The sequence below is a fragment of the Mus caroli genome, unplaced genomic scaffold, assembly GCF_978045245.1.
Source record: "Mus caroli unplaced genomic scaffold, Mus_caroli_1 scaffold_8, whole genome shotgun sequence".
NCBI classification, from domain to species: domain Eukaryota; kingdom Metazoa; phylum Chordata; class Mammalia; order Rodentia; family Muridae; genus Mus; species Mus caroli.
Genome location: NW_028227263.1, coordinates 25453742 through 25475493, shown reverse-complemented (window position 1 = coordinate 25475493; position 21752 = coordinate 25453742). Strand labels below are relative to the sequence as shown.

The 21752-nt window shown below is 38.9% G+C and overlaps 1 protein-coding gene across 1 annotated transcript in view; it reads left to right on the top strand.

The window, feature by feature from the left end:
* LOC110299107 (phospholipid-transporting ATPase ABCA3-like) overlaps window positions 1-21752 on the top strand; it is a 127117-nt gene that overhangs the window by 819 nt on the left and 104546 nt on the right. Inside the window, exons 2-6 of the mRNA XM_029479129.2 lie at window positions 9074-9253; window positions 11171-11423; window positions 14638-14765; window positions 18634-18775; window positions 20882-21141. Of these exons, the coding sequence (XP_029334989.1) occupies window positions 9194-9253; window positions 11171-11423; window positions 14638-14765; window positions 18634-18775; window positions 20882-21141 (843 nt within the window). The 5' untranslated portion in view covers window positions 9074-9193. The remainder of the gene's footprint in view (window positions 1-9073; window positions 9254-11170; window positions 11424-14637; window positions 14766-18633; window positions 18776-20881; window positions 21142-21752) is intronic.

The following is a 21752-nucleotide window of genomic DNA, read 5'->3' as shown; positions in this document are numbered from 1 at the left end:
TAAATATGAAAAACCAGTATTTTTATTAGATTTCTTAAATATGCTTGTCTATTCTTTCTCTCTAAGTCTTTGAATTATCAGGTATATTGTAGTTATCTCTGTTTAGAACCAGTACTTCATACTTCTACTTGACTATAGCTCAGTACCCACTAATCAATATTCCTTATCCACCCCAATCCTACACCTGTCTTCTCCCTCTGGGAACCATCTCTGTGTCCATGAAATAATTTCTTTTTATATCCTACATACAAGAGTACACTTAGTCTTTCTGTGCCTGGCTTGTTTCACTTAACATGATAATTTAGTTCACTCTATGTTGTTGCAAGTGATATGATTATATTCTGAGTGTTATGGGTCTGGAGTTGTTCGGCGTCTCACCAGTATATTATTAAAATGTTAACTAATCAGAAGCTTTTTATTTAAATACTGATATCAGGGCCGCATCTAAGAGCACTCCCATGATGCGGCATTTAGCCGTCTCAGCCCAGGGCTTATAAAGAGAAAAAAAAAAAACCAACACATTATATGTATTCTGCCTTTGCAAGAACAGCAAGTTTTACAAGATCAACCAACTTTAAGAATAGTTTTCAATGTCTGGGGAAAGGGAAGCATGCTGGCTGATAGGGGACAATGTGTACAAGCTAGAGGTTTACATGTTACAGGCAAGTTTTGCTTTTTTTGCTCTCTCAAAAATAATAATTAAAACTTTAAATGTAATTAACCAAAAGCTCCAAATAACCAGGATACAATTCACAGACCACATAAAGCTCAAGAAGAAGGAAGACCAAAGTGGGGATGCTTTGGTCCTTCTTAGCAGGAGAACAAAATACTCACGGGAGCAAATATGGAGATAAAGTGTAGAGCAGAGACTGAAGAAAAGGCCATCCAGAGACTGTCCCACCTGGGGATTCATCCCATATACAGTTACCAAACCCAGACACTATTGTGGATGCCAAGAAGTGCATGCTGAAAGGAGCCTGATATGGCAGTCTCCTGAGAGGCCCTGCCAGTGCCTTACAAATACAGAGGTGGATGTTTGCAGCCAACCATTGGACTGAGTTTGGGGGCCCCAGTAGAGGAGTTAGAGAAAGGACTGAAGGAAGGAGTTGAATGGGTTTACAACCCCATAGGAAAAACAACAGTATCAACCAACCAGATCCCCCAGAACTCCCAGGAACTAATCCATCAACAAAGGAGTCCACATGGCTCCAGCTGCATATGTAGCAGAGGATGGCCTTGTCATGCATCAATGGGAGAAGACGTCCGTGGTTCTGTTAAGGCTCAATAGATGCCCCAGTGTAAGGGAATGGAGGGTGGGGAGGAGGGAGTAAGTGGGTAGGTAGAGGAACACCCTCATAGAAGTGGGAGGGAGGATGTGATAGGGTGTTTCTGGGAGGGAGGGAAATCAGGAAAGAGGATAACATTTGAAATGTAAATAAAGAAAATATCCAATAAAAAAATAACCATTATACCACTTCAGTCAAGAAATAGTGGGCATTGAATATGTATTCACTTCCTTATCATCTAATGGGAAAAATTTACACATTAAAAAAAATTTATTGTGCAGTGGTAATCCATAGAGACTATAATATAATTTAAACAATAATAGCATTGTAAGCCAGGCATGGTGGTACATGCTTTTAATCCAAGCAGAGGCAGGCAAATCTTTGGTTTGAGGCCAGTGGTAGCGGTCAGTGGAAAGATGCATAATGGATCAAAGTACTGAGATAAAAACACTGAGTATTTAACCTAACTGGGACATCTTCAGCACTCTCCTCTCATGGGGTACAATCCCAATATTATATTGAGAGACTTGAAGAGGCCCCAACCTCAGTCACATTTTCTCAAAAATAGAGGTAGTATGGAGTGAGATGGGAGAAGATGGGGGGCCAGGAGGGTAAGACAATACAAATGCACTGACTTGATATTCTTTCCAAACTCTAGTAGATTATCTCGAATAAACATTTCTCCACTCTGTTATGCTCCTAAGTCAATTAGAAGCTTTTAATGGTTGTGTTTTAGTTGTCAGATAGGATCTTATTATGTAGCCCTCATTGGCCGAGAACAGATGATGTAGACCAGTCTGGCTTCCTCTGAGTGCTGGGATTAAAAGTGTGTGCCACCATACCTACTAATGTTATATTTTTAGATTTTTAGCAGTGAAATAGCTGTTTTGCTGTCAGAAAAAGATACTGACCTCACACAGCCATGCCAAAAAGTTCACTATAGAGTTTGTTTACATCTCAAATGATATCTCCTTCCACAAAGCCCCCCATCCCATCCACCCTCTCCCCCCTCCTATTTGCCTTTATGAGTATGCTCCCCCACACACCACCCACACCCTCTTCACTTTTCTAGCATCCCCCTACTCTGGGGCATTAAACCTCCACAAAATCACAGGCCTCCCCTCCCATTGATATCATACAAGGCTATCCTCTGCTACATACGTATCTGGAGCCATGGATCCCTCCCTGTACACTCCTTGGTTGATGGTCTAGTCCCTGGGAGCACTGGGTGGTCTGACCAGCCGACATTGTTCTTCCTATAGAGCTGAAATCCCCCTCTGCTCCTCTAGTCCTTCCACCAGCTCCCCTCACCTGGGTCCCTGAGCTCAGTCTTGGTTGGCTGTTAGCATCCACATCTGCACTGGTCAGGTGCTGGCAGACCTCCAGGGAACAGCCACACCAGGTTCCTGTCAGCAAGCACCTCTTGGCAAGAGCAACTGTGTCAGGATTTGGTGTCTGCAGACAGGATGGGTCCCGAGGTGGGATGAGATGGCCCTTCCTTCAGTCTGCTCCATTTTTTTGTCTCTGACTTTCCTTTGGACAGGAACCTTAAAAACTTTGAGATGGGTTGGTGGCCCCATCCCTTGACTGGGGGCTGTGCCTATCTATTAGAGGTGATCTCTACAGGTTCTATCTCCCCTTTTCTACACATTTTGGCAACAGTCAATCCCCCTTAGGTCCTGGGAGCCTCTCGCTTCCCTGGCATCTGGGACCCTCCAGTGGGTACCCCCAGTTCTTCATCCCCTACTGCTACATATTTTTATTTGATTTCCTGACCCTCTGTACCTCTCTCTCATCGTCCCCTCTCTACTACCTGATCCTCCTCCTCCTTTTTCCTCCCCCTTCCAGTTCCCTCCTCCCTCCACCTCCCAAGATCATCCTGTTTCCTCCTCTATGTAGGACTGAAACATCCACACCCTGATCTTCCTTCCTCCTAAGTTCCATATAGTCTGTGGTTTGTATCATGGACATTGTGAGCTTTTGGGCTAATATCTCACAATGGGGTGACTGGGGTACCTCATTCAGGATGATTTTTTTTCTAGTTCTATCCATTTGTCTGCAAATTTGATGAAGTCATTGTTTTTAATAGCTGAGTAGTACTCCATTGTGTAAATATACATTTTCTGTACTTATTCTTCTGTTGAGGGACATCTGGGTTGTTTCCAGGTTCTGGCTATTATAAATAAGACTGTTATAAACATAGCAGAGCATATGTCCTTGTTATATGTTGGAGGAGCATCTTTTGGATATATATTCAGTAGTTGTATAGCTGGGTCTTCAGGTAGAACTATTTACAATTTTTTTTCAAGAACTGCCAATTGATTTCCAAAGTGGTGGTTGTACCAGCTTGCAGTCCCACTAGCAGTGGAGGAGTGTTCCTTTCTCCAGCATCTGCTGTCACCTGTGTGTTTGATCTTAGCCATTCTGATTGGTATGAGGTGGAATCTCAGGGTCATTTTGATTTGCCTTTCCCTGATGACTAAGGGTGCTGAACATTTCTTTAAGTGCTTCTCAGCCATTCTCAGTTGATAATTCTCTGTTTAGCTCTGTATCCTTTTTTTTAAAAAAAAAAAATCTTGGTTCTCTGGAGTCTTAACTTCTTGACTTCTTTGTATATTTTGGATATTAGCCTTCTATCAAATGAGATGTAGGTTTGGTAAAGATCTTTTCCCAATCTGTAGTTTGCCTTTTTGACCTATTGACAATATCTTTTGCCTTACAGAAGCTTTTCAATTTTATGAGGTCCCACTTGTCAATTGTTGAGCATGAACCTTTGGTTTTTCTGTTCAGGAAAATTTCCCCTGTGCCAATGTGTTCAAGGCTCTTTCCCACTCTCCTATTAGATTCAGCATATCTATTTGCATTGTTCTACATACTGACCTCCAGTTAAACCAGCACCATTTGTTGAAAATGCTGTCTTTTTTTCCACTGCATGGTTTTAGCTTTTTTTTCAAAGATCAAGTGACCAAAGATGTGTGGGTTTATTTCTGGGTCTTCAATTCTATTCCATTAATCTATCTGCCTGTCTCTGTACCAATTCCATGCAGGTTTTATCACTATTGCTCTGTATGTGGTACAACTTGAGGTCAGGGATGGTGATTCCCCCAGAAGTTCTTTTATTGTTGAGAATAGTTTTCACTATCCTGGGTTTTTGTTATTCCAAATGAATTTGCAAATTTCTCTTTCTAACTCTATGAAGAATTGACTTGGAATTTTGATGGGGATTGCATTGAATCTGTAGATTGCTTTCAGTAAGATGGCCATTTTTACTATATTAATCCTGCCAATCCATGAGCATGGAAGATCTTTCCATCTACTGAGATCTTCAATTTTTTTCTTCAGGGACTTGAAGTTCTTGTCATACAGATCTTTCACTTGCTTGGTTAGAGTCACACCAAGATATTTTATATTATTTGTGTTTATTTTGAAGGGTGTTGTTTCCCTAATTGATTTCTCAACTCATTTAGCCTTTGAGTAGCAGAAGGCTACTGATTAGTTAGAGTTAATTTTATACCCACCCTCTCTGCTGAAGTTGTTTATTAGTTGTAGGATTTTTGTGGTGGAAATTTTGGGGTGGCTTATACATACTATCATATCATCTGCAAATAGTCATATCTTGATTTCCTCCTTCCCAATTTGTTTCCCTTTGATGTCCTTTTGTTGTCTAATTGCTCTGGCTAGAACTTCGAGTACTATATTGAATAGATGGGGGAGAATGGGCAGCCTTTGGTCCCTGATTTTAATGGGATTGCTTTGAGTTTCCATTTAGTTTGAAGTTGGCTGTTGGTTTGCTGTACATTGCTTTTATTATGTTTAGGTATGGACCTTGAATTCGTGATCTCTCCAGTATTTTTAACATGAAGGGGAATTGTTTTTTGTTAAAGGCTTTTTCAGCATCTAATGAGATGATCATGTAAGTTTTTTTTTCCTTTGAGTTTGTTTATATAGTGGATTACATTGATGGATTCCCATATATTGAACCATCCCTGCACTCCTGGGATGAGCCTACTTGATCATGGATAATGATGATTTTTATGAGTTCTTGGATTTGGTTTGTGAGAATTTTATAGAGTATTTTTGCATCAGTATTCATAGGAAAATTGGCCTGAAGTTCTCTTTCTTTGTTGGATCTTTGCATGGTTTAGGTATCAGCGTAACTGTGACTTCATAGAAAGAATTGGTAGTGTTCCTTCTGTTTCTATTTTGTGGAATAGTTTGAGAAGTATTAGAATTAGGCCTTCTTTGAAAATCTGCTAGAATTCTTCACAAAAACCATCTGGTCCTGGGCTTTTTTTTTTTTTTTTTTTTTTTTTGGTTGGGAGACTTCTAATGACAGATTCTATTTTCTTAGGAGTTAAGGGACTGTTTAGATGTTTTCTTTGATCCTGATTTAACTTTGGTACCTGGTATCTGTCTAGAAAATCATCCATTTCATCTAGATTTTCCAGTTTTGTTGAGTAGACTTTTGTAGAAGAATCTGATGATTTTTGAATTTCATCAGTTTCTGTTTGTATGCTTCCCTTTTCATTCCTGATTTTATTAACTTTGATACTGTCTCTCTGTGCCCTCTAGTTAGTTTCGCTAAGAGTTTATCGATCTTGTTGATTTTCTCAAAGAACCAGCTCCTAATTTTGTTGATTCTTTGTATAATTCTCTTTGTTTCTACTTGGTTGATTTTAGCCCTGAGTTTATTTCCTGCCCCTACTCCTCTGGGGCATATTTGCTTCTTTTTGTTCTAGACCTTTCAGATGTGCTGTTAAGCTGCTACTATATGCACTCTCCAATTTCTTTATGGAAGCACTCAGAGCTATGAGTTTTCCTCTTAGCATTGCTTTCATTGTGTCCCACAAGTTTGGGTATGTTGTGGCTTCATTTTCATTAAATTCTAAAAAGTCTTTAATTTCTTTATTTTTTCCCTAACCAAGTTATCATTGAGTAGAGCATTGTTCAGCTTCCATGTGTATGTGGGACTTCTGTTTTTTTTTTTTTTTTCTTGTTATTGAAGATCAGCTTTAGTTTGTGGTGGTCTGGTAGAATACATGGTTTTAATTCAATGTTCTTGTATCTGTTAAGGTTTGCTTTCTGTCCAATTATATGATCGATTTTTAAGAAGTACCATAAATATTCTTTTGTTTTAGGGTGAAATGTTCTGTAGATATCTGTTAAATCCATTTGGTTCATAACTTCTGCTTGTTTCACTGTGTCTCTGTTTCGTTACTGTTTTCATGATCTGTCCATTGGTGAGAGAGGGGTGTTGAAGTCTCCTACTATGATTGTGTGAGGTTCAATGGGTGCTTTGATCTTCAGTAACATTTATTTTATAAATGTGGGTGCCCTTGCACTTGGGGCATATATTTTAAAAATTGAGAGTTCTTGGTGGATTTTTTCTTTGATTGATGAGTATGTAGGTCATGTCCGTCTCCATCTTTTTTTTTTTCCTTAGGGTGGGATAGGAGAGAGAGAGAGAGAGAGAGAGAGAGAGAGAGAGAGAGAGAGAGAGAGAGAGAGAGAGAGAGAGATGTGGGTGGTAAAATAATGCATTGGTGGCAGCAAAATCTCATCTGCTTCTATCTCCTGGGCAAAGGTGGTTCTCAAGCATTCCTCCACAATCTTTACGGAAAGGTGCAGCTGCAGGGAGCACCATGAGAGCACTTCAGAGCACTTACATCCTCAGGCATTTCCTGTATTTGGCTCTCCTACTCTTCTCCGTCTTTTTTGATAACTTTTGGTTGAAAGTCAGTTTTATTGGATATTCAAATGACTACTCCAGCTTGTTTCTTGGGGCCATTTCCTTGGAATTTTTTTTCCAGCCTTTTACTTTGAGGTCGTGTCTGTCTTTGTCACTGAGGTATGTTTGCTGCATGCAGCAAAATGCTGGGTCCTGTTTATGTATCCAGTCTGTTAGCCTATGTCTTTTTTATTGAGGAATTGAGTCCATTGATTTTGAGAAATATTAAGGACCAATGATTGTTGTTTCCTGTTATTTTTGTTGTTAGAGGTGGAATTATGCTTGTGTGGTTCTTTTCTTTGAGTTTGCTGTGAGAAGATTAATTTCTTAGTTTTCTTGGGTGTAGTTTCCCTCCTTATATTGGAGTTCTCCTTCTCTTATCCTCCTTAGGGCTTTATTAGTGAAAAAATATTGTTTAAATTTGGTTTTGTCATGGAATATCTTGATTTCTCCATCTATGTTGATTGAGAGTTTTGCTGGGTATAGTAGCCTGGACTGGCATTTTTGTTCTCTTGGGGTCTGTCTGTATGACATCTGCCCAAGATCATCTGGCTTTTAGAGTCTCTGCTGAGAAGCCTGGTATAATACTGATAGGTCTGCCCTTATATGTTACTTGACCTTTTTCCCTTACTGCTTTCAATATTCTTTCTTTGTTCTGTACATTTGGTGTTTTAATTATTATGTGACGGGAGGAATTTCTTTTCTGGTCCCATCTTGTATGGTTATGGGCATCTCATTCTTTAGGCTAGGGAAGTTTTCTTCTATAATTTTCTTGAGGATGTTTGCTGGCCCTTTAAATTGGGAATATTTACTCTTTTCTATGCCTATTATTCTTTTGGAATGTTTTTAGTTAGGAGCTTTTTGCTTTTTGTATTTTCTTTGACTGTTGTGTCAATGTCTTCTATGGTATCTTCTATGCCTGAGATTCTCTCTTCTATCTCTTGTATTCTGTTGGTGATGCCTACTTCTGTGACTCCTACTCTTTTTTCTAGGTTTTCCACCTCCAGGGTTGTCTTCCTTTGTGTTTTCTTTAATGTTTCGATTTCCATTTTTAGATTCTGGATGGTTTTGTTCAATTCCTTCACCTGTTTGATTGTGTTATCCTGAATTTCTTTTAAGAGATTTATGTGTTTCCTCTTTGAGGGCTTCTACTTATTTACTTGTGCTCTCCTGTATTTCTTTAAGAGAGTTATTTATGTTCTTCTTAAAGCCCTCTATAATCTTCATGAGATGGGATTTTATATCTGAATCTTGCTTTTCAGGTGTGTTGGGGCATCCATGGCTTGCTGTGGTGGGAGAAATAAGCCCTGATGTTGCCAAATAGTATTGGTTTCTGTTCCTTAGGTTCTTGCACTTGCCTTTCACCATCTGGTTATCTCTGGTGTTAACTGGCCTTGCTGTCTCTGAATGGAGCATGTCCCTCCTTCCTGTGTGCCTGTGATTCTGTGATCCTGGGGTCAAGCTGCATCTGGGTGTGGGGTGAGTGGGTGGGGATTCAGAGCACAGGCTCTGCTCCCAGTGCAGATGCAAACTGGAAGCCTGGGCCTCTGGCTGGGCTGGGTCCCTGCATCCCTGGGTCTCAGGGGTCACAGTTATGCCAGGTATTGGGGCAGGGTTTGGGGGTCTCACCTGTGATCCTGGATGTGTCAGAACACCTGGGGATCAAGCTGCATCTCGGTTGAGTGGGTGGGGATACAGAGCACCAGCTCCACTCCAGGAGCAGGTACAAATTGGAAGGAGTGTGTGTCTCTGGCTAGGGTGGGGATTGGAGTCTCATCTGTGATCCTAGATATGTCAGAACAACTGTTGGTCAAGCTGCACCTGGGTGTGGGCTGAGTGGGTGGGGATCCAGAGCACTGGCTCCATTCCCATCACAGGTGCAAACCAGAAGAGGCTTGTGTCTATGGCTGTATCATTAACAATCTTTATTATATATTTAAAAAATAGTAGAAAATGTTAGTAACAATACAATTTGCTTTACTTCAGATATATAATTTCACCAATTTTTGATTAAAAAGTAGTAAAAAGAATCCCATTTTGTTTATTGCTCACATTTTAGGTAACTTACCATTGTAAAACCAAGAAAGAAAGAAAGAAAAGAAAGAAAGAAACAAAGAAGGAAATAATAAAGAAAGGAACCTTTCATTCTTAGAGTTGAGCACATAATTTTTGTAGAAGGATGAATCAGTTGACAGTCAATCAATTAACAGTTCTCCTCTGGAAAAATTTTACATTAAAGGTAGGTAAAAGGCATCCATGGGAATGTCCAACAGAGCCAATTCATTACATTTCATTCTGTGTACATTTGTGCATATACTTTTGAAAAATTCAGACCTGTGGGTAGATCTTCCAAATGTATAAAAGCCAATGAATCCATACTGTAGAGTGACCTGAAAAAGTAGGGAGAAGGAAAGAGGTAGTGAGATAGTTGAAAGGAATTTCAGAATATAGGTCCTGCACTTAGTGATAGTAATACTTAGAGATAGTAATGTACAAAGGCCAGAAGAAAATTCCCAGGTAGGGCTTTTGTTAAGGGCTTCTGATGCAGAGGAAGGGAAAGCATCATGGGAGTGCCTGTGGCTACTGCCTCTGGGTTAGTGTGGAGACTGCTTTGAAAGGAAATTAAAATAGGAAGGGCATGTTTATTAAAGTAATGGAGAGTGAAGCTCAAGGAGGGGAGGAACATTCTTTTCTGGGAATACAAGGAGCACTTCCTGGAACTAGGGTACTCCTTTGCCTTCCATTTATAGTCTGATGTTTTTAGACAAACGTAGATTAAACTATCCTTGAATTATAGTTTTGAACAAAACATTCCCCCCATGATGATCACCACAGCTGCATTCAATATTGAATAACTCTGACCCAAGACGAAAGTAGCAGATGATGAGACAGAAGAGTAGAGCAAAGTTGTCCAAAAATTACTCTTTTTTTTCAAGTTACATCAGATATTTGCAGGACCAAAAAATTATTTTTTTAACCAAAGTAGCCTTTAAATTATTGCAAAATAACCTAGGAAACTTAATTATAATACACATATTAGAAATGTTATCTACAGAAAATCTGGTAGAAAACTAATGATATACTGTCCAACTGGGTAGCATCTAAAATTAGTGATTTTTAAAGTCAACCAAGAATAAATTAATCAAGGTAGCTTTATTTAGGTTTTCTCTGGTAAAAATTCTGTTCCCTTATTTATTCTTAAATTTGAGAGATTTAGGATTTAATTGAGCCCATTCAAGTGGTTACATCAAATCCCAGCAATTGTTGTTGATCTGGTCACAAAGATCTAGTGTATAAACATCCTGGCCTTGAGGGATAATCTGCTATTTCATGACGAAACTATTAAAAGAGAAACATACTCAGCTTTTTATGGGGCCAGGAGTTTGTTTGGCTTTGGCCTTTTATGGCCTCATTTTCTAATGAGTTAACAATCACTTAGATTAATTTAGGAGCCCTTGTGACAAAAGCAGTAAGAATTTAATGGTTGTTTTGTCCAGAGAATGATCTATTAGAGACATAGTTCCAGTTTCAAGTGAGTACGTTTACTAACCATGCAGCAAGCAAAGGTAAAAGAATAAATAGAAAGCAGAGGAGAAATAGCAAAACCTCATCAACTTGGGTAGAAATTGCCTGGGGAAATTCCATTGAGGCAATCTGGTAGAGTATGTGACTGAGAATCTCAGACAGAGCAGTGTTCCCTTGGGTCAGTACTCTAAGGGAAAGAACCAATATAAAGCAGTGGATAGACAGCAAAACACCAACTCTTGTTCTTACAACATCAAGCAGAAATGACTGGGAAAGCACTGTTTAAACTGTCATACTGGAGTACCTGACAAAGAACATTCTCTCCCCTGGGACAAGAAAGGGAAGAAGGAGTTCTTCACTCCCATAGTCTACCCTCAACATGTACAAAGAGCACATGACAGACAGTTTACCAATATAATTTATGATGATGCACTTGAATTCTATGGTATCTGTAAGATTATTTGAGAGAATTGAATGCATAGAATGTATACCATACTTGTCATGGCTGACAGGTCTTAAGTTCAGGCTCTGAACATACATCTGCCCTTTATTCTGTGTGGTAAAACATAAAACTCTCATTTATATTGAATGTGTACTCTTGAGTTAATAACATGTCTTTTCCCTCTTTTAGAAGAGGCAGATCATTAGTACATCAGCAGAACTCTTGGCAGCTTTGCTGTTTGTAATAATGTTGTTGATATTCCGTGCACTTACTGATATGAATATTGCCGGACCGTATCATTTCACTCCTCAACCCATTGCTATCATGCCTTCTTTCATCAAAGATGCCCAGGAGTGGGAATTGATTTACATACCTTCTGAAATTGATGTGGTAAGAGAAATCATTGAGGATGTAAAGAGGAACCTCAACACCACTATCAAAGGTAGACATTGAAGTTTTTGATAAAAGACTGCTGCATCTATAGGAAAAAAAAAACAAAATAATGCTAAAAATTGAGGTTAAGATGGAGTTATGTCTTTTTGCCTTTCTTCTTTTAATTATTTTTACACTCCATATTTCATTCCCCACCCACCTCCATCCACCCTCTGACTGCTCCGCATCCCACACCTCCTCCCCATCCCCCTTGTCTCCACGTGGATGACCCCACCCCACCCCCAACCCACCTGACCTCTCCTCCAGTCTCTTGAGGGTTAGGTGCATCATCTCTGAATGAACACAGAACCTGGAAGTCCTCTGCTGTATGTGTATTGTGGCCCTCATATCAGCTGGTGTATGCTGTTTGTTTGGAGGTCCAGTGTTTGAGAGATCTTGGGGGTCCAGATTAATTGAGACTGCTGGTCTTCTTACAGGATTGCCCTTCTCCTTAGCTTCTTTCAGCCTTCCTTAATTCAACAGCAGGAGTCAGCTGCTTCTGTCCATTGATTGGGTGCAAATATCTGCATCTGACTCTTTCAGCTGCTTGTTGGGTCTTTTGGAGAGCAGTCATGATTGGTCCCTTTTTGTGAGCGTTCCATAGCCTCCGTAATAGTGTCAGGCCTTGAGACCTCCCCTTGAGCTGGAACCACTTTGGGCCTGTCGCTGGACCTTCCTTTCCTCAGGCTCCTCTCCATTTCCATCCCTGTAATTATGAGTCAGAGATGTGACTCTGGGATGGCAACCTCATCCTTCACTTGCTGCCCTGTCTTCCTGCTGCAGGTGGACTCTATAAGTCTCCTCTCCCTACTGCCAGGCATTTCATTTAAGGTCCCTCCCTTTGAGTCCTGTATGGTGGACAGCAGCTGCATGGTTGGAAGGAGCATCTTAGAGAGAGAGTAAGGAAGCCCAAAGTATAAACAGCAACAACAGCAAAGAACACATTTAGCTCTGGCCAGCATCAGAAAAAGACAAACAAAATGAGAGAGGGAGGGAGAAAGAAGAGGGAAGAGGAAGGTTAGGGGAGGATAGTTCTGCCTTTCTGGCAAACAGCTGAACCTCACGGCAACTCAGAGTGTGCTATAGAGTAAGAATTCAGAAAAGAAAAGGACATTATCTCATTAAAGGGATACTTATTCTGTCTGTCTTGTCTTGTTTTGTTTTAGCATGGCTTAAGGTGATTCTGCCTTCCTAGGGGTGCTCCTGGCTTCCTGAGGGGTGCTCTCTTGTCCAGATTCATAAACTCACCAAACTGGATTAACCCTTTTATGTTTTGGGTAGCTTGAAATGTTAGGTCTCATGGAAATCTAGAAATACAATTCCAAAGCTAGAGTTCTAGTCTCCCCCCTCAGGTAGAACTTTTAGGTAGGAAAGGGTGCTCATTTAGGAGGAGATAAGAAACTAGATCTTGCTTCTGGTAATCCTGGACATGTTTTGTGTGGTCCCTGTCCTGAATGTGGCCTGTCCAGTTACTATCTCTTGTTCTCATTACTCAGCTCTGAAGAGGTGACCATAACTACCATTAGGGAATTGGGATAAGAACTGATCTGGCTGAATGGGGCATTGGGTACAGCAGTTAGGATACCTCTTCTGGTGAGCCTATCTAAAAGATACCAGAAGTATATCCACGATTTGTATGTCTTAATTGTCATGTGTCGTGTGTTGACTGGCAACTGGAAAGAGACTTGAGGGAGAAGTAAAGGGGATAGTTGTTAGTACTGCAGGTCTTAGAATGGGAGGGAGCCAAGAGGCAGAAGACGGCTGTTTTAAATGTCCAAATCAGAGTCCATTATTCTCTTGATAGGTTCACCGAGCTTGTGTCCTCTGTGCACCTTCGTGTGTTTTACTGTGGCCTCCAAGGTTGGACTCAGTAGTAATGAACCCAGCACCTGTGTTTGTTTGAGCATTCTGATAGCTGTTGCAGTGGCTAGAATCACAGTGAATTTTCTTCTAGAGAGGGAGAGACCTTTAACCATCATTCAATTTTTAGGTTAAAATGAGAGTGGGTGTGTTTTCCCAGCTGCTAATTGGCACTACATTGTTGAATTAAACAACAGTCAGAATGTCCACACTGGGCACCATTTTTCTTATGGAGAAGAAAACCATCCATGGTACATAGTTGTCTAAATAACATCTAGTGACTCCTTGAACTATTTAAGAAATATGGTAATCATTTACATTTTTGGTTATGCTTTTCTGGTAGATGTTTTGGACTATGCAGGCTGCCAAATCTGACCATTTTTGTTTTTAGCATCAGAGTCAGACGAAGATATAGTCCTTTTGAGTCTTCAAATTTCTGTATTTCATTAAGGGTTTTTTTTTCTGTTTTGTTTTGTTTTGTTTTGTTTTGCTTTGTTTTTTGCTTTTTTCAACACAGGGCTTTTCTGTGTAGCCCTGGCTGTCCTGGAACTCACTCTGTAGACCAGGCTGGCCTCCAACTCAGAAATCCTCCTGCCTCTGCCTCCCAAGTGCTGGGATTAAAGGCGTGTGCCACCACTGCCCGGCCATTAAGATCATTTTTTTTTTAAGTTCTTGAATTTATTTTGAACATTTTCTTCTTCTTTCTGGGACTAAAATGACATGTATGCTAGATGCTTTGCATTGATCCGTGTGTCAGTGAGGCTGTGTTCAACTTCTTCCAGTCTTCTTCATGATGCTGCTGAGGCTGGGCAATGTCACTGATCCGTCTCCACTACTTTCTTCTCTATTACCCTCAGACTGTTATCAGATGAGGTTTAATTTGAAGTGCTAGCCGCTCCCTGTCTTTGCTCTTCTTTGAAACAGCTTTATAAAGCACCAAGAAATACAATGTACCTTGCAGATAGACCATATGTCTATTTAATGTATATGAATCAGTGGGTTTCAGTGTACTTGGAGTGGTACAAGTACTACAGCAGTGGATTAGAGTTCACCTCCAACGAAGCTGTACACAGTCTTGATCCTGACTCCATCAGGAAAGCTTCCTGCCCTCTAGACTGTCCTGGCTGGATGTACACTGTGCTGCTTGTTCATCTAACATCACACAACTTTTCACAGTAAAAATTTATAAAATGCCAAAAAGATTTTGTACCTGAAATATCCATTAATTACTCTCATGTCAATATTTAAGAAAAAAAAGAATCACAATATTTGTAATAGATTTTTGTCTATATAAAGTAGCATCTCACCTCACAGACAGAATTACTGAATGTTTTACTTAAGCAGACAATTTTGTCCCTCTGTAGTTCGAGGCTTCCCTTCAGAGGCTGAGTTTGAGGAGTACATTCTCTTTGATAATATGTCTCAGAAAGTACTGGCTGCCATTGTTTTTGACTGTGGCTTCAAAAACAAAAGTGATCCTCTGCCACTTCAGGTAAAAAAAAAATTATTTAAGGTTTTCAAATAAGTAGTGTTCCTATAATAGCACCTTTACCTTCTAGGATTTTTAATGAATTAATTATTATTAGCCCAATTTTGCAAATGGAGAAGGTATCATTCCTGAAACAAACTAATAATATGTAATAAAGCAAGAATACTAATTCATATTTGAGTGAGTTAATGTCTTTGCATGTATTACTGATTATAAGAGAGTGGGGTTTTTAAGTCTCAACTATTAGCTTGACTAGATTTAGAATCACCTAAGACATCTGTGAAGGTATTTTTAGAAAGGGTGAAATAAGGGGATAAGAACCACCCTAAATGTGGAGAGCAGTGTCTCATGGGCTGTACAGGGGAAAGGAGAAAGCCAGCAGTATCCTGCCATTTCAGCTTTTCTGGGTTTGGGCTATACTGTGAACAACTCTGCTCTGCCTTGCCTTTCTCTAGCATCTGAAACTGAGTCAAAATCAATCTGTAGTCCTTTAAATTGTTTCTGTCGGGTATTGTCACAGCAACACACTCACACACACACACACACACACACACTCACACACACACACACACACACACACACACACACACACACACAGAGAACTCTAGACTAAGAAGAAACCTTAAATGGCCAGCACTTGTATTTCATACACAGTGGCAAAGATGTGTTTTAAGTCAGAGGCATTTTTATTGGTAGACAACTGAACTCAGAAATCCCTTCTTCGAATAAGAAACAAAATAAAGTTCCTTTCATAAATCTACAGAAGACTTGTAGACTTAAATGTATCCATTCAACCATATGGTTTCAGAACTGAAGAGGGGCTGATGGTGTCTACAGAAAGACAAGGAAAGAGCAGTGCTTTGAATTTGGAGTTCCTAGAAAATTTTATAGACATCCTATCCTGGTGGTTGTAGAAATAAGTGATCAGTCTGTAGCACCTAGAGATTGAGCCACACCTACAGTTTCTAAAGCAGGCACTTATTGGAAGACAAAAGTAGGATCTGTATTGTCTTAATAGCTATCTCTTATTTTGTGGCTCCATTCAACTATGCCAGCTTTCTTAGTTTGTATAGATTTCTAAAGCTATATATCCATTAATGTGGATTTAGTTGCATGGGCATTAGCATACATTGGCCCAAAGTAGCTTCAGTGCCATGTCAAGTATCATTCTTGCTACCTACAGACTCTTCTCAAATCTCAAATCTTTGAATGAAATTCCCAATGCTAAAATTCCCATAGATTTTCTCTAGTGCTTAGTCTATTTTAATAATCTCTCTAGAATCTTATTTACTTACTTACTTACTTACATGTATATGATGTGTGTGTGAGTGTAGGCACTCAGCCATGGCTACAGCATACACATGGTGGTCAGGGGACAACTTTGGGGAATCAGTTCTCTCCTTCTCCCATGGGTCTTGGAATTTAAACTTGGTTCTTCAGGATTGCATAGCAAATGCTTTTACCCCCTGTGCCATCTTGACAGCCTTTTTTGATGGTTTTCTGTGTAATTCTAATAGGTCTGCCTTCATGTTACTTGACTTTTTTCTCTTACTGCTTTTAATACTCTATCTTTATTTAGAGCATTTGTTGTTCTGATAATTATGTGTCAGGAGGAATTTCTTTTCTGGTCCAGTTGATTTGGAGTCTGTAAGCTTCTTGTATGTTCATGGGCATCTCTTTCTTTAGGTTAGGGAAGTTTTCTTCTATAATTTTGTTGAAAATATTTAAGTTGATAATCTTCATTCTCATCTATACCTATTATCCTTAGGTTTTGTCTTCTCATTGTGTCCTGGATTTCCTTAGATGTTTTGAGTTAGAATCTTTTTGAATTTTTCATTTTCTTTGATTGTTGTGTCCATGTTCTCTATGGAATCTTTTGCACCTGAGATTCTCTCTTCCATCTCTTGTATTCTGCTGGTGATGCTCACATCTATGTCTCCTGATTTCTTTCCTAGGATTTCTATCTCCAGAGTTGTCTCCCTTTGTGATTTCTTCATTGTTTCTACTTCCATTTTTAGATCCTGGATGGTTTTATTCAATTCCTTCACCTGTTTGGTTGTGTTTTCCAGTAATTCTTTAAGGGATTTTTGTGTTTTCTCTTTAAGGACTTATACCTGTTTAGCTGTATTCTCCTGTATTTCTTTAAGGGAGTTATTAATGTCCTTCTTAAAATTCTCTACCAGCATCATGCAATGTGATTTTAAATATGAATCTTGCTTTTCCGGTGTGTTGGGGTATCTAGGACTTGCTTTGGTGGGAGTACTGGGTTCTGATGATGCCAAGTAGTCTTGGTTTCTGTTGGTAAGATTCTTACATTTGCCTTTTGCCATCTGGTAATCTCTGGTGTTAGATGTTCTAGCTGTCTCTGGGTGGCATTTGTTCCTCCTGTGAGTCTGTTAACCTGTGTCAGCATTCCTGGGAGACCAGCTCTCTCCTGGCAAGGCCAGTGCACAGAGGGCTGCGGAATAGCTCCACCTCCTAGCTCCAGATGTAGGCCTGTAGGACCCTGTCCTAGAAGCTCTGTTGCTTCTATGGGTGCTCTCCTGTGTGGACCCGCCTTCTTCTGCATGTAGCCACCTTAGAGAGTGCTTAACATTTTATTAAACAAATAATGTTCCATGTAACAAGCTTTGAATAAAGGCTTTTTATTTTTAAAAATTACACTTAAGAAACTGAATCATGAAGACTTAATATTTAAAGAAATTATTTATAAAGCATATTTGTGATAATATACTAATATCCAAGATATTTAAAAAGTCCTATAATTCAATAATAAAAATTTTAATTTTGGGAATATTTATAAAATTAAACAATGAGATACTACTCTCAAACACATGCAGCATATATCTTATATATATTAACATATTTATTTCCTGCTTTTATTCCCTAATCTGAACTCTAGACACTATTTCCCAATATTGCCAGCTGAATGGTGTTTCTGCATTCTCTTTTTCTTTCAGTTAGTGGGCATGGTTTCTGGGGGTTTTTTTTCCCCTATATCTTGAACAATTGCATACCACTCTGTTATATGGAGGTGTCATGATTTGATCCATCTCATACATTGCAATTAAGTTAATTCTTATATATTTAGACCACAGACAACATTATAGCAAACTTGCTGTTCAAAATTAATTTATAATTCAAGATTATTCAAATCTGTTTCTTTAGAAAGTATTTCTGAGTTGATCAATAATTGACTGCTGTGGTTTCAGAGATTGTTGTGAAATTAACTCATTAAAATACAATAGCCATTGGAACAGTATTAGGAGTTAATCAGGTCATGAGGACTCTACCTGATGAAAGAAGAGTGCAGTCCCCTTTTGGTTCTGTACTTCTTTGTCTTTCACCCCTAACTATGTGAATCAAAGAACTTCTTTCCTTCATGGACCATTTTGTAAACAACCAGCAAACTGCCAGTCCCTTGATAATGCCATCTCTACCTCCATAGCTCTTACAAATTGGTCAAATTACAGCAGCAAAGAATAGGTTATGATAATTTGTGTGCTTCTGTTAGCTATTAGTTATTGCTTGATTCTCCATTGGTGTGCCATTTTTCATTCATCCTACAAGGATTGGATTCATGTGCTTGTTTGTCTATAGCTCTGCAAACATTCATTGTTCGGCTTTTTATTTTGTCAATATAAGTTCAAAGAGTAGCTTATACATCTGTAGTATAAATGTACATTTATTTCATGTCCTTGAGAATCTTTTCATGCTTGTCTTTCAGATGAATCTAGGGAGCATACAGTCTCTACCTTGCTCACTGTGCATTCTAGGCATTCAGAATTTATCAGATTGGTTTCATTGGTTTTCTACTGGGATATAACTTTATTGGTTTTCAACACATATAACTTTTTATTAATACTTTCAGGTAAAATATCACTTGCGTTTTGTTGGTGCACAGAGAACCATTTGGTGGCCAGACAAGATAGGCTGGAAAACGAAACTTCTCTTTCCTAATCATCCTTCTATACGACCCAGGAATCCAAATTATCTTGATGGAGGAAGTCCTGGTAAGCAGGTCCTCAGCATACTTACTTTATCAAAATGGTCTCAAGCTACTACTGTTATGCCCGGATCTCGAGGCCCCTAAAGAGATCACCAGGAACCACAACTCCAATGCAAGCGCAGGAGAGTCTTTATTCAGGCTCAAGCCTGGACCACAAACCTTCCTTATGCAACAAGATAGGAGAGTGGCACCAAGGTATAAGTTATAAGGAATGGGGATTATAAAGGAAAAACCTGCAAGTGGGGATTTCTAAGCCTTGTTGTCACATGATTGGGTAAGAGGGTAAAAGAATGTTGGCCTTTAAGCTGATTGGTTCAGAGAATCTGGTCAACCACAAGAAGGGACCACACATCTAAAAGAAGAGCGTCTTGACTTATGTTTCCTTAGCCCACCCTGTTGTTATCTGCTGGCCACAGCTGTTATGTCTGTTTTGCAACTGCCAAGAATGTCTCAAGGTTTTTCTCAGAACTCAGGGGTGGGGACCAAGTGACTCTAAGGACAAGTTAGCTTAAAATGGAGTCTGAAAAACAAAATGGAGTTTGTTCTGATACTTTAATCCTTTCAGTACATGTATAAACATATACTTATGTTTAAGTATTTATATTCATTTAACAAATGAGAAATGTTTACTCTTCATTGTAATTAAAATTTATATTATAACAGTCTTCGGTCTTTACTCTTGATAAACTTATATATCTTATTGTATCCATCTTCAGTTCTCATATCAGTATAAACATATTTTTAAATTTTTTTGTGTTATTTAATTTAATTTATATCCCAAATGTTGCCCCCTTTCCAGTCTCCTCAAGCAGAGTTCTTCACCCCATTTTACTTTTATTCAAAAGTATTCACTATATATGTGTATGACTGGGGTCCAGTATGATAGTTCGGGATACACCTACAGTGTGCTACATCAAATCTTACTTCTTGCCTATCTTCCATAATCATAGTTCAATATTTAGATTAAATTTATTTAATTAAACTCAGAGTACAAAGTACTTGTTTGTCTATGTGTATTACTATTTAACTCAATAAACTCTTGTTATACTCATGTTGATGCAAAGGACATGATTTTTAGGTAATCATTGCATGATGGTTATTGACACCCATACTGATTAAGACAATTAAAAGTTTTGAGTTCTTTTTATTAATGGCCAGACCAAGAGCAAGCTCCTGCCTCTGAAAAGTCTGGTAGTTCCCACACTGGGTACAGCATTTTTAAGACAAAACTATAATTACATCAGTGTTCAAGAGAAGTTACTTTAGTGAGGAATTTACAGGGGACTAGTAACATCTGATTGCTGTGCAAGTCTCTGTAGTATTTTCCAGACACATCATAATGTGTTTGGATCATGGTCAAGGTCATGGATGTTCTCTGAAGCACTGCTAAGGCAGAGAAGGCTGTTTGAGGGGGTGGAAGGTATGTCTATAATGTAACTACGTATGTACATCCAGATTCACACATCTGTTGATACACATGTGTTCTTGAGGAGGCCTGAGGTTGAATTTGGGTTTCATCCAAATTCTCTTATTTTTCTCTTCATCTATTGGAATAGGCTCTCTTGATGAACTCATAGCTTGCCATTTCAACTAGGGATACCCATGCCCACCTCCTGCATGCTAGGATTATGGGAAAGCTACCATGCTTGCCTAGTTTTATCTTGAATCATAGGCATTTGAACTCTAGTCTTTATACTTATTAGTAAGTACTTTTTTCTACTACCCTAGCCCCCAGTTTCTGATTTTATCTATGCTGTACTTTATTGAACAGAAGTCTTTTGTTAATATTTTTTTTGCCTTTTTGTTGTTTCTGGTTCTGGGATTCATTCCTTTTTGAAGTCATGATCTTCTCAATATTTAATTATATTGTTATTGTTCTTCTAACTAGAAATTTTATAAGTAGAAAACTTAGCAAGCTTGCCAGTTTTATTAATACTAATATTTTAATTTGATAAAGATAAAAATCATATTTAGCCAAAGAAGTGTCTTTTTATGTCAAATCTGTGGTTGGTTCCATATATTGAAAGCTAAGAATTCCTTGCATTTCTTTCTTCATATGTCTGAGTTGCCCCTTAGTCTGTTTCACTTGACCATGAGTTTTTTTATACAGGGTATATTAAGGAAGGATTCCTGGCAGTGCAGCATGCTTTGGACAGGAGCATCATGCTGTATCATGAAAGCAGTGCTGGGAAAAAGCTGTTTGATGAAATCGACACTGTGATACAGAGGTTTCCATACCCAAGTCATCCTCAGGATAAACTACTTTGGATTTCCAGTCCTTTCATCCCGTTAATGTTCATACTCATGTTCTCTTCCATTGTCCTTTCCATCATGCGATCCATTGTGTTTGAAAAGGAAAAAAGATTAAAGGTAGTATCTATATGCATCTATATGTATGTATGTATGTATGGTATGTATGTATGTACGTACGTATCTACGTACATGTACATACACACACACACACACACACACAGAGCCTGTGGATATCTTTTGGAAAGTAGGTTACCTCCATGTATGTATTCAGCATTGCTGGATATTGGTCACCTTCCAGCAGAGCATCAAGAGACCTAAGTATAGAAGCGTGGGTCCTGATGAGTCAGTTCCCTCTACCATGTAAGTATTAGGGGTCAATTTCAGATTGTTATGCTTGTCAGACGTGGCAAGCATGCATTGCCTGCTCAGCCATTTCTCCAGCCCTAGAACTCTTCATAGCAATCTTAATTTCTCAGATTGACTGGAATCATAGAGTTCACATATAGGTATACTTAGAATGTACTTTTTTTTGCACTATGGTAAAGATATAGAAGTGGTCAAAGCACACTTTATAATTGCATGAAAACAGCTCTATGTATCCTCATAATTGAGATTTTCAAAATAATATATCTCAACAGTACTTAGGAATGCCTTTAACAATTTTATCAGTAGAAAAGTAAAATGAGGAAAGAACTAAAAAATGAGCACAAGACAGAATTACAGAAACT